Here is a 13,596-nt window from a genome sequence, read left to right on the forward strand (position 1 = left end):
CTCTCTCTCTCTCTCTCTGTGTGTGTGTGTGTGTGTGTGTGTATTGGCATGTGTACCATGGAGCATATGGAAGTCATAGGTTAACTTGCAGTAGTGTTTCTTTCCATTTCATGGGTTTTGGGGATCTGATTATCAGACTTGTTGGCAGCGCTCACTCTCTCCCAGCCTTCTCGTCACTCCTTCCTTTCCTACCTTAAAACACACACACAATTATTTGTTTCTTTTGAAACTAGAATGGTCTAGTTTTGGAGTAAATCATAAGTGATGTCACTGCTCGCGTCCCCCCATCCTTCCATTAGTTGTGAGATGGTGATTGCCAGCTTCTGTGATTCAGAATCCGTTCCCTCAGTTGTAGACACCTCACCTTCCTCATGAGGGACTGTGGCACTCTTCCCTCCTTCCTGGCTCCTCCTCTTACCTTGCCACTGCCAGCTACTTTCCTCCTTCCTTGGGTGTAATTCAGAATAGATATGGGTCACAGCGCTGTGTTCCAGTTCACAAGTTCTTGTTTCTCCAGAGGAGACCAACTGCTGTTCTACCATTGAGTTATATTCCCACCCCTTTTAAAAGATGTATTTTCAGCCAGTGTTTTAATGAGTTGGTTTCCAGGTTCATGATTCCACTTCCTTAGCCTCTGGGAAAGTACAAGTGCTCTTGAAGTGTTTTACAATTTTGAGAAAGTTAGAGGCCAGAACTCTCATAGGTCAGCCTCAAGGAATGCTGTCCCATGTTGACAGCAGTTTTAGATTCTTGACCAAAGGGTAGGGTTAGTGCTGGTAATGTTTATGAAGAGGAAGAAGGAGACTTTGCTAAGTGGCAGGCCTTCCTTGCTCAGGCTTGCAATCCAGTCCACACTGTGTCTCCTTTCTTGGTCTGTTCCCTCTTGCGCCTTTTGCACTCTTTTCCTGAGCCTCTGCAGAACTCTGGCTCACTGCGCTGCAAGCAGCCCTGTAAGGTCATTTGAGCTGTGCTGTGTTCAGGAAAGTGGTCTCCCAATAGCATTTGTTTTCTTCTCCAGCAGAAAACAATAAATAAAATGAAATAAAAAGTAAAAGATGAGCCGGGCGTGGTGGCGTATGCCTTTAATCCCAGCACTTGGGAGGCAGAGGCAGGCGGATTTCTGAGTTCGAGGCCAGCCTGGTCTACAAAGTGAGTTCCAGGACAGCCAGGGCTACAGAGAAACTCTGTCTTGAAAAACCACAAAAAAAAAAAAAAAAAAAAAAAAAAAAAAAAAAAAAATTTTTCCTTTATTTTAAAATGTGCGGTTTTCCCCAAAAAAAAAAAAAAAAAAAAAAAAAAAAAAAAAAAAGTAAAAGATGCAATTGCTATAGAGGGACATAACTGAGGACACATGATCTCTTTCTTCTGGTGTGGCCAACTAGATATTTAATCACCACATGATCTCCATGCCTATGGCCAGTGCTCAATTTCATGTGTTTTCAGCAGAAATATGATGTATTGTGTTGTGTTCTTTTAGAATGCAGCCAGTTTCCTGCGCTGCTTGGGCCCACATGCTCTCCTGCCTGTGTAGCCTGTGCTGGGCCCGTGCTCTGTGCCCAGCTGATTGGTCAGCTGTTTGCTGATGAGTGACAGCCGCTTTCTCACCAGTCTGCTCACTCAGTTGCCTTCTCTGTCTTACTCCACTTAGCTTGGGAAGTCTGGCCAGGTGGGAGGTCTGTCCTGTGGCGAGCGTTTGAATCCAGTTTGAGGATCTGTCTTGTATAGGAGCTGACAGCAGGCTCACTGCGGGGCACAGCTGATGAGTCTTCCCATCGAACTTCCTGAAATTGTAGTCTTGCCCTCTGATTAGATCTCTCCCAAATCACTTCCCAGATGTCACAGATGCCCAAAGAGCCTGGCACTGTGCCCCGTTCTGCTCCTAGGAAGCCACATTTGGAGATGACTACAAGGTGATGACTGAGCCTTTTGCCTGGTCACCTTGTCTCCAGGCGTTTCTTCCTGTGTACTGGACCCCAGCCGGGCCACTCGATCTGAGGATGTCACCAGGGATGGGGCACCACTTTACACCTAGTGCTTAACAATAATTGGGGGTGGAGGGCTTGGTTCTTTCTTTCTCTTTTAAGTAAACTTGACTGTGTAGCTCTGGCAGACTTGGAACTCTGTGTAGACCAGGTTCACCTTGAATTTACAGAGGTGGACCTGAGATCCTTCTGAGAGCTGGGATTGAACTTGGGCACTGCCATTCCTGGCTCAGTAAACTTTTTAAGGAAAAAGATTATCTCTCTGCACAGTCTTTTTTTCTTCCTTCTTGCTGCTTAGCCTTCATGCTTACAGAGCTGTATGCTCTCTTGTATCGGTTTGTCTGTCTGCGTTTTTGAGACAAAGCTTTCCTCTCTAAGCCAGGCTGGACTTGATTCCAGGATCTGGCTGCCCCAGCTTCTTTTGTGCCTGACTCCCCAGTGCTGCCACGCGTTTGAGGGTCCCTGGCTGATTCCTTTCATTCCCCTCCCTCTCTGCAGGTCTGTGAACTCTGACATGGCTGCTACTTGGGCTTCTTTGTCTGTCTTTGTTTTCTGACTTGTTTACTCCCATGGTTCTGGAGTTATCCACCACAAAAGCTTTTACTAGTGCCGAGCTTGTACACCCTTAGCCCCAGCACTCGGAAGAAGAGTAATAAAATCAAATAAATAAATCTTGAGGCGAGTGTGGTCTATCTAGAGAGTTTTCAGACAGCTGAGGCTACATAGAAAATCTGTCTTCAAAACAAAACAAAAACAAAGCTTTTATTAATTACAAAATAAACAGCTGTGGATGGTGAGGTGCAGCCCAGTTGGCAGAGTGCCTGTTCTCTGTGTACAGAGCACCCTGTTTTACCAGGAGAGCCATGGAAAGCAGGTGTGCTGAGACGGCCTTCTAATTCCCGCACTGTGAAGGTTGAGCTGGGAGGATCATCGGTTCACAGGCTGCTGCCTTGATTACATAGCAAGGTCTCTGTCAGCTTCACTCCATGAGACCCTGCGGGAGAGCAGTCAGGAGGCAGCAGGGTGACTATAACTAGCTCCTGCCTGTCTCGGGACTACAGGGTTAGTAAGCCTCTCTAACAGCTCCACAATGGAAAGCTTTCTCATCCAGGCCCTTTCTTCCCTGTTTCATGTGTTGCTGAGTAGTTCCCTTGTTCTTCCTCTCAGGCAAATAAAAATTTAAAAAAGACTCTTAAACAATTTTTTTCCCAAAATATATTTTCTTCCATATCATCCAGTTCTTTAGCAAATCTTTTGGTTTTATTTTGTAACTCTGCACTTCTGCCCACCCTTTTCTCTGTGTGCCACAATTTGATAGTACTTAGAATAGTATTGTGCAGTTTGGATATTAACGAACCCTTTGTGTCTAAGTCTGGGGAGAAGAAACTGGTGGCAGTTGGGCTGTGGAGTCAAAACATGACCAAAGTCCGCCTTTTAGTTTTGGTTGATGCAACTGTGGTAGGTGATTGTGGTGGGCGGGAGCGGAAGGGGGCAGGTAGAGGGAGGCGTTTGTAGCCCTGTGTGCAGAAAGTACAGTTCAGCTTGTAGCTTGCTTCTTCTGGGGGCTTTGTCTTCTTTGTCAGCTTTTGTTAAAGATCCTCACCCAAGGGCTTGTGGGGACCTTCCCACTGGCCTGCTGTGGCTGTGGCTCTTCACACTGGGACTTAGAATCACCTCTGTGCCTACCAAACACACAGAAAGACAGTGACTCAAGCCCTTGCCTAAGAATCCCTGTTGTAGGCTATAGGTCCCAGAATAGATTCTTTATGAAAGCAGCCCAGGTTGTGTTTGAGAAAGATAATACGGGTGTCACTCTGCAGGAATTGGCACTGAGATATTTTCATATTAATTTCTATGGATGTTTGGAGATATTCCATATTTTAAGGATAATTTCTTGACCAGTTCAGTAGTTTGTAAAGAGTTTATGGAAGGAGATAATTAAAACTACTGCCCAGGTGTGTGGTGGCTCCTGGGAATACTCCATCCAGCAGGAGGCAGAGGCAGGGGGATCTGGCTTGCAGGTCAGCTCGGGTCACAGAGTTGAGACCCTGTTTCAGAAAGAAGAGGAGTCCCTAGTAATTTGCTTTCGTTTCTCCCAAGAGCTTGTTCAGGGACACGGCCCTGTTGTCAGGCTGGTAGTGTTTGACAAAATAACTGAATGCTTCTCATTTTGTTCTGATTCCTTAGGAACGCCTTTTTACCCAAGTCAGCCAGTGTATCAGTCAGCACCTATCATAGTGCCTACGCAGCAGCAGCCCCCTCCAGCCAAGAGAGAGAAAAAAACTGTAAGAGATCTTCATTGATTCGTCGTAAATTGGAGCATATAATCATTTCTAAAATAAGCATATCCAATCATCATTCACCTGAGTTACAACAGCGACTGCCATTTCTTCCTCTCCTTTCTATCTCTGCCTTTCACCTCAGCCTAGAGGGTTTACACAGGCACTCGGCTAGGACATGCATACCCACACCCTTAGTGTCACCTCTTCCCAGCCATTCGTGCTGCATGGGTAAGCCCACCTCTGGCTCCTTCTGTGGGAGGAACTCTGACTTATTTCTCAGATCCTGTCTCTCTGATACTACAGCGCTGAGCAACAATTAGGACCCAACATGAGGGAACGGTAGCACCAAATTAGAAGAAGCCAAAATCCTAAAGAGTCACAAGGCGGGGAGACTTGGAAGAGAGAAACACAAAGCAAAATTTAATAGTTAAGAGGACATTTCCCTCTGTCTAGTAAACCACACCCAAGAGCCTAAGAGCGCAGTGACACAGAACTGGAATTGTGAAATGTTTTGTAGAAGATGGCTCCCAGTGTCTTCCCCAGCAGAACATAGATTGTGATGATGACGGTCAGCAACAGCCCCAGATGCACCACATGGGTGATGGAGCTGGGAGTGGGCTGACCCGAGACCAAGTCACCAACTCAGATTTGCTGCTTTGGTTAGAAACAAGTGATTTAGGAACATGTCTCAGCAAACAGAACACTCCAATTTAGCAGGACACGGCTGGCAAGAAATGGAGCTTTAAAGTGTTCACTTGGTCTGGGAAAGTTGTCTGAATGGTGTCCTGTAAGGCAGGAGGAAATGGTGCTAATGTAGAGATAACATATAGGTGGTGGTGGTGGTGGTGGTGGTGATGGTCAGCAGTGAGCCAAGAGGAAGCTGGCTGTGGCACACACTTGGTATCTGAGCTTGGGGAGGCTGAGCCAGGAGGATTAACACAAGTTCCAGAGCTGCCTAGGCTACACAGTGAGTTCAGGGCCAGCCTGGGCTACACAGAAAGGCAGTTTGAAAACCAGACAAATGGGCTGGTAATGAAGAGCTGCTTCCCTGCAGCCTTGCAGATAGATAGCCTGATGTTTTTTGATAGTGAATTCTCTGAAGTTCTCAAGAAAGCAGTTAGCTCTTAAGCTGTGCAGGCAATGGACATCAGAAGGGGACTTCTTACCCGTGGCCCAGCTCTGAGTTCCTGAGCCCTGGGATTCCCTCCTCATTAGAGCACCCTTCTCTTTGACATTGTAAGCACGAGGAACCACTGACAGTTGAAACAGGAGCACATGCACTGTGCTGTGTGCCACTGTCTAACTTAGCAGAGAGCTTGGCAGTCCTTCTGTGACAGTACATTTAGATCTGCATCATCCTTCCTCCTGGTACTTTGATAATTTACCTGTAAAGATGTAGGATAGCATTGTGCTCATTTGGCCTGTGTGATGTGTCTGTGCCTTTACTCAGACAAAGCAACAGGACAGCCACTGTCCTTACAGCAGTGCGTACTGCAGCCAGATAGAGTCCCACAGCGATACAAATGTGCATCTTTATTTTCTGCACTTCACCATTAGGGCATTAAAAACTTAACTCAGGCACTTTGTTATTCTTAGGCTATCTGTGGCTCTCGTTGCTATTAAGAACTCTGAGTAAAATCAATGTATTTGGCAATCTTACACACGCATAGATGGTTTCCTTCTTTGACCTAGAAATTAAACCTGCTCAGTCCTGCTTTCTCTGCCATTACAGTTATTGTCACAGCTTGGTGCCTGCATTTTTTGGAATGATCACATATGGTTCTGTGATTAAAGTAGAAGTTAACAAATTTAATATTATCTCTGTGTCTACATCATCCAAATCTGGTACACAGACACCACACTTACTCTTACCGTTTTATTTAATATTGTAGATAAGAATCCGAGATCCCAATCAGGGAGGTAAAGACATAACAGAGGAGATTCTGTCTGGAGGTGGCAGCAGAAACCCCACTCCACCTATAGGAAGACCTGCATCCACACCCACTCCTCCTCAGGTAAGTAGAGTGAGCATGACCATGACGGTGGGCGCTGGGCACTCACTCATTGACCTCCTCGCTCTCTTCTGTAGCCACTCTGTCCTTTCCTCTCTGTCAGCTGTCTAGCGCCTGAGTATCTCAGGAAGCGTAGACAGACACGGTTCTCTTTCCAAGTTGCTTTAAGGTTCTACTGGCAAGGTTTCTGTGGATTGGCTTCGCATTCAGAGCACAGATGCTGCCACACTTGCTATTGAGCTGGTCCATGCTATGCAAAGGTGCTTTGTCCCTTGGGAACCACCCTAGTGAGTGAGTAGTTATGAGTCCGCTGTGGAGCCTTAGGACGAAGTGCCGTGGAAGAGGGTGGTGTCCCAGTGAGGATGCAAGCCTTGTGGCAGGGATGCTTGAGAAGAATGTCCCTGTTAGAGTCTGTTGATGGAGCCCAGGTACTTCTTCTCATGCAGGACCTACACAGCTGTGCTTCCAAGGCTGCTCTGTGAGTTTTGTCAGCCTGACTGGTAAAGTATGTGGCTTTGGTCTTAGAAGAAATCCAAGAGTCCCAAGAAGAGCTAGGCTTGAGCGAACTGTGACTGTGGCAGGAAATTGGTTTCCCACGTTTGAAGCTTCTTCCTTTGTTACTGGGTGACTTTGCAACGTAGCCAGTCACCTAGCGTCCAACACACAGAGCATCTGTTGAAGGGGATAGTTTGTTTGTTCTCATGGCCGGAAGGTGAGAGCCCCCAGAGCCGATTTACAGTGGGCGTTAGACCAGAGGTAAGACATGTCAGAGTAGCCAACCACTGACTTGATACCGCCACAGAGCCTCAGAGAAGTGCTCTGAGATATTGAGGTCACCGAGAGTGAGCGAGTTCAGTTCAGAGCCCTCGTAAACCTGTGACCTGTTGGCTTGAGTGGTCTGTGTTGTAATGTGTGTTCCCCTTGGGTGGAATGGTCCTCTCTGTCACAGTCCCCATTACAGAGAAGAGTATGTGGCCACCTCGGTTAGAGGGTTTCAAGGTTGTTACAGAACTTATTTTTGAAATTGTCTTCTCTAAACATTTTAAGTCTGAATGATTAAGAGTGTGGTTTCATCTCTAGAATTGACCATGCAGTAGGATAGTAGACCCGAAATGACCTACATACATGGTTTATTCACAGCCAGGTATAATTCTAGACATGGCCCCTTGGGCGGCCCGGCGGGTGCCGGAGTAGAACTTGTAGTTGGTTGGTGAGGACATGTGCGCTTTGCACCCTTTAGTCTCTTTTCAAACATCAGTTAAGATAGGGTGGGTGTAGTTGAAATTCCCACCTCGAAAATTTGTATCTTTCTGTATTTAAATTCTCTATATGGTGTATCTGGTTAGGTTTTTTTATTGTTGTTGTTTGTTTTGTTTAGTATTTTTTTAAGGATTTATTTTTGGTCATGTATGTACGTATATATGTATGTGTTTGTGTGAATGTCTGACATGTGTATGGATGTCCTTAGAGGCCAGAAGGTGTGTCCCTCTGGAGTTGGAGTTACTCTAGGCTGTTGTCAGCTGCCTGATGTGGGTGCTGGGAACCTGACTCTCCGAAAACAGTGAGTGCCTTTGCTAGTACTAGGAGCTCTCTTGCCACCCAGCCCGTTCCTGTCTTAGGATCTTGCAAGTGTGACCCTGTGCCTTCCCAGCTCTTCTTCAGTCCTTACCCCCTTCCCTGGGACCACAGGCGCAAGCACAAGTCTTGGTGTCTGTATGGTGACAACTCAGATTGAGACAGTGATTGCTGTGGAGTGCCTCCAGTCTTGTCTCTTTTGTGTTCTTAAGTGTCTTACTGAGCTACATCCATTTGAATCCATCCGTACACATCTTGGCTTTGTGTATGTGTGGAGTCTGTGGGATGGATCATAGCTGTTTAATTGATGAGTGTACTTTTCCTCTTAAAGTCAACAGCAGAAGCATTACAGCTTCTGGCTTCATTTCTGGGAAGTCATGGAAGCTGTGCCCATAGACGGGCTGAACTTGGTGAAGGGAGATTATGTCGTGCCAAAAATACTGAGTCTGTTCTTTTCCTAAAGGCTGCAGGCTCTGAACATTGGCGCTGAATTCTCTTTCTAGAAAGCCCTCGGCCCTGGGCCTGTAATAGACATTTGAAATCAGGACACGATCCTGGATCCACCTGTTGTTGTTGTTGCTGCTGCTGCTGCTGCTGCTGTTGTTGGAGACAGGATCTCACACTATAGCTCTGGCTGTCTTTCGCTCTCTAGACCAGGTTGGCCTGAACTCACAGAAAGTGTCTGCCTCTTTGCCTCCTGGGATCTGGGATGAAAGGTGTGGGCTACCCCAACCCCGCCTGCCAGTCCATCTTGAATGGCTTTCTAGTTTAAGAGCTACTATGAGGACAGCCTTCTCTGTTGGTGTGTTGGGCCAAGCATGTTTTTGTTCTCATAGTGTGCCTGCTTTTGTTTCCAGTTAGCAAGAAGTCTGGGTCTTTTTCTTCTCTGTCCAGAATAAAACTGTAGGTGGGTAAGCTGGTTCTGGCAGGCTGTTTCCTTGGGTGTTCGAGAATAGATGGTGCCCTCTAGTGGTAGCAGTCTTTATGTAGGCCTTGGAAGTTGGGATTGCTGTGCCCTTAGCAGCAGCAGTGTTACAGCTCTGGGCTATAAAGACCTAACCATTCTATTCTATTCTTCTCCCTGTACCCAGACTCCACAGTCTCTATCCAGTGGCCTTCAGCAGTGTTTATCCTTCAGGCTCAGCTTCTGCCCTCCCCTGAAATCTTTCTTTTACTTTCTTCTGCCCTGGCTGTTCTTAAACCATCCAGTTTCTTTTTCGTTTGCTGCCAAGCAGCCACTGGCTGCCTCGCCTCTTCTGCTGAGCTCTGCCAACTGATCACCTGCTGTTGACATGCCTACCGACTCTGCCACTGAAGACACTTTGATGTCTATTTTTTTTTTTTTTCTTGTGAGCTCAGCCCATACAGCTAAAAGTAGGCAAGGTACAACTTCTCAAGCCTTTTATTGGACCTAATGTCACAACTCCAGGAAGGGTGACACTTGACAGCATCTCTCTGCAGAGTCAGTACTTGAGCCTCAACAGTGTGCGTTTGTAGCCAGATGAGAGGTATTTGAGACAATCACAACTCACCTTGCGTGCTAACAAAGGTTGATGTCTATTCCAATCACAGGCTTGCTTCCTTGGGCTTTCTGCTAGGTCAGCAAGTGAGGTGCTCCCCTTGTGTCCCAGATGGTAAGGGCTACAAGGGTCACCTGGAGTCCATCATGGTCTGTGCTAGCACAAACTGACAACTGGAGCAGACCTGGTTGGCTGTGTGTTCAAGAGCTGGGGCAGACTTCTGTAATTGTGTAGTTTTTTTTTTCAGGCATCCCTGGAATGTTCCAAATGGCTATTGCTGGCATGCAGCTTGTCTACTGGATATTGAACTACACCCCTTCAGTTTAAGGTAGCCAGGATAGCATTGGCGCCCCCACAGCTAGGGGGCATAGGGAATTCCTAGGAAATCTACTTATCCTACCCTTGGTGTCTCTGCCTAATTACCAGGAGTGCTTCCAACAAGAGAGCTCTAACTACTTAGTCCCAAGGGTGACTTTAACTTGTTTTCGTGTTCTTTTCTGAAATAAGGGCCCTGGCTGAGCCCAGACTGATGGCAGTTCTTCTGCCCAGCCTCCTGAGGTTAGAATGGCAGACATATAGCACTATACTTACAACAAATTGTAGCAGTGCTTTAACCCTGCTTAGCATCTGACCAGACTTCATAGCAGGTGGGATCCCATTACTTAACTCCTTTGAAGTCCCACACAGTTGCTTGTGCGCCCATAGCAAAGATGACTGCTGGCATCCAGGCTGCCCTTGGTTTATGTTCAGGGTTGTGCAGCATAGACTACACAGAGTGGCAGATCATAGAGACCGAGTACTAGTGGGTTAGGTGAGGCTGTATTAGAGAGTCCTGGGAGTTCAAGAATGGGATACAGATAGACACCTTACAGAAAAATGTAATGTAGGAATATAACACACACACAAGTTAGTAAACAGTTGAGTGCTGTACTTAGCCCCTGCTGTGGTTTCTAAGGCTCTCTTTTAAGGCTGACAGCACATTTAGCTTGGCTTGGGTCTGCAGGTCTGTGGCTCAGCTGAGTGAGGAGGTTAACCCACAATAACTGAATCAAGACACCATTGCTCATAAATCTTGTGAGACTCAGGGGTCCTGTCAGCATGTCACAGGAAGTATGAAGGCATCAAAGAGATCAACCAGTGGGGCTGAGAGGAGAAGAAAGACCGGGTGAAAAGACTGGACCATGCCTTCTGTAAGGCCTGTGCCTATTCTCTGTCAGGCAACCCACGGACTTCAGTAGTAAGGAAAGATGACTGGTGAAGGAGGCAGGTCTTCTTTTGTCTTGGTGTGTTGTCATAGTCATGGATGTGTTGGCTTTTCTGCCAGTGGGATTCATAAGCAGCCAGACATAGAACTTAACTGAGCTAAGCTGAAGGAGTCTGCATCGAACTCATGGCAGGCCTGAGTCACTGAAGGTCACCAGAGGTGGCCACTGAGGGTCCATTGACAGGAACGATCCTGGGGTCCACATGACGAAAACCTGGGGGCATAGGGAATTTTTCCTGTTGCTGTCTGCCCTAGGAGTCGGTGGAACTACAGGCTGTCTTCCCTAGTAAGTTTTTAAACGACCTCTGTGTGCCTCCTACAGGTGTTATGTATCATACACTAGAAAGTGTGCTTCCTGTGACCATGGCCCCACCAGATGGTCACCGTGCGTGGATGTAGATGTATGCACAGGTCTTAGAGAACGGTATGCTTTTCACCTGAAAGACAAAGATTCCACTCTTAGCACAGCCTAGTCAGTGTAACTACAGTGGAGAAGAAGCAGTCTTATCCTCCCTACCCCCAGTAGCAAGCCCTTCGGCCATTGGTGGTGGTATTAGTGGCCAAGAGAGGTTTCTATCCTCAGAATTACCTGCTGCGTAGCAACTGGCCTCTGAAAAGGAACAGAAGAGATTAGATAGGTAGAATTTTAAAATGTTCACGTGTAGTCAGTGATGTGTAGACCAGAAGGTGTTGGATCCCCTGGAATGGAAGCTACCACGTGGGTGCTAGGAATTGAACCTGGCTCCTCTATAACAGTGAGAAGTGCTCTTAAGCTCTAAGCCAATTCTCCAGCCCCCAAATAGATTTTACAAACTACTGTTCATCTTATTTCTTTCGCCCTCCTTTCTCACCACTTTTAGGATCACCCTTCGAGTAAATAGTAGCTGAAACTTGGTAAAGGGTTTTGTGGCAAAGAGCACAGGTCAGGGAAAAGTTGGAAACTGAATCATTGGCACATCTTGAATGTAAATCTTCTTCTGAAGTTTGGGGAATTGCCAGAGCCATAGGGGAGTTGCCCCTTACAGAACAGCTACACACACACACACACACACACACACACACACACACACACACACCACCTCTGGGAAATGGAAATCTGCGACAAGTCATTTCATGCTTTAACAACTAATAGACTAATAGTTTCGTGCTGGGTTGGCAGCACAGGTACACTCCTGTGTTATTGGTGTATGCAATTCCATCAGGAAGGAGGTTTCTGCATGTACAATTTGGAGGCAGGACAAACAAACAAGAAAATCCCGCTTTAACTTTTAAATAGCGATCTTGTCGTCCATGTCCAACCAACTCGTCCAACTTGGCACTGGCAAGTTGGTTGCTCTCTTCTGAGAAGCATATTTTTGTAGTTTTAAATGGTGATTGTAGTAAAGATGGGAGTTATTTAATTAAGTCGCATTGTTCTTGTTAGTATGGTAGTGTTAGTAGTAGCCCTTGAATGAAATGTTACTATTCATATGACGAGCCTTAAGGGCTAAGCTGGCATGCATTCTTTGTGTTTAAATGCAATGTCATGGTGAACAGGGTCTGTTGCATGCTTAACTGTTTGGATTTAGAGTGAATTGTGAACTGGGTGTGGTGGTGCACACCTATAGTCCTAGCACTTGGGAGATAGAAGCCAGGGAGCAGTCAGGGCTACAACAGAGAAACTCTACTTCAAGCCCCCCCCCCCCAAAAAAAAAAAAAAGGCTGTTAGAATGGATTGTACCCAAGTGATAACTTTGGCTTGATCTGGTTTTGGCAAAATATCTTCAGATAGAATTTAGATTCCCCATTTGTCTTAAATCAGTCAGGAAATCCCACTGCCTTAAGACCAATTCTGAGTTTTCTTGCACTTCTGGGTAGAAGCCAATGGAGCCAGTGTTTGGTTGTTTAGCCAGTGTGCTTGCTTTAGGTAGAAGCCAGTGGAGCCAGTGTTTGGTTGTTTAGCCAGTGTGCTTGCTTTAGGTTGGTCATGAAAACCATCATTCTCATTGGATTTTGTTTTCCTAGTTTTGTAGACTACAGTTAATCAAGCTCTGAGTGAGTTAGTCTTTGCTTTTAGAGCCAGGAGTAAGGGACTTCCTGGCGGGCCTCCACCAGGGGATCCCTCTCAAATTTGCCAGGCCTAGTATTAAAGGTTTATTGTGGGAAGGGAGAGGAGCAGGGACCTGGAAAGGGGGCAGAAGAAGATGGGGAGAGGTGGGAGGGACAGTTAAGGGCTGGAAGAGAGAAACAGGCTGACCAGGAACACTTCAGGGGAGGGGGGAGACAGAGACAGGAACTGAGATGGAGGGGGGAGGAAGGAGACTTGGGTAGCAAGCAGTTCTCTTCCGTGCTATTGCCCTTGACTCTCACCAGGTGGCAGTACAGGCAGTACTGGGAGCGAGAGGTGAGAGCAGCTGTTGCTAGCTAGCTGTTGGATGGAGCCTAGTAAATTGCTCCTAAGCCAATAGCATGCCCTCTGGACCCTGGAATCAGCTGTGGTGGTGGCATGTGCACAGTTCCTGTTCACTACTACCTGTTTTAAGAATGCCAGGCAGTGAGAGTGGAGACTGTAACCATCTAGAAACTGATGCACATTGTTATGAAGAATTAGAATCTTCGATCTGTCCTTTATGTTAGGTCTAGAAAGTTAGAATAACTTCCTTGAACAAAGTAGCACATGGCCTGTATCTCAGAGCTTGCAGGAGCAGGGGGAACAGAAGTTGTGGTCATTTTCAGCTAACTATTGAGTTCAAGGCAGCCTAGGATACATGAGACCTGTCTACAAAAAAGTGCAAACGACAATTAACCTAGCTTTATGTCTGTACATGTACAGATGATCAATCTCTGGAAGTAAGAGGAAAGAGAAGTACAGGAGGTTAGGCCCCGGGTCTGAGGTCTTTTCTGACCCCTCTCACTGAATGTATATGCATGTATACATTTGCATGCGTGCATTCGCATATGTTCTGTGCCTTTGGGTTTATG

At 46.5% G+C, this 13,596-nt stretch overlaps 1 protein-coding gene across 21 annotated transcripts in view; it reads left to right on the forward strand.

Annotated features, from left to right (window-relative positions):
* Eif4g3 (eukaryotic translation initiation factor 4 gamma 3) overlaps window positions 1-13,596 on the forward strand; it is a 208,565-nt gene that overhangs the window by 102,555 nt on the left and 92,414 nt on the right. For all 21 annotated transcript variants that reach the window (XM_029476718.1, XM_029476719.1, XM_029476711.1 and 18 more), the window contains 2 exons: window positions 4,170-4,267; window positions 6,157-6,279. In XM_029476718.1, coding sequence (XP_029332578.1) covers window positions 4,170-4,267; window positions 6,157-6,279 — 221 coding nt within the window. The remainder of the gene's footprint in view (window positions 1-4,169; window positions 4,268-6,156; window positions 6,280-13,596) is intronic.

The sequence above is a fragment of the Mus caroli genome, chromosome 4 (genome assembly GCF_900094665.2).
Source record: "Mus caroli chromosome 4, CAROLI_EIJ_v1.1, whole genome shotgun sequence".
NCBI lineage: Eukaryota > Metazoa > Chordata > Mammalia > Rodentia > Muridae > Mus > Mus caroli.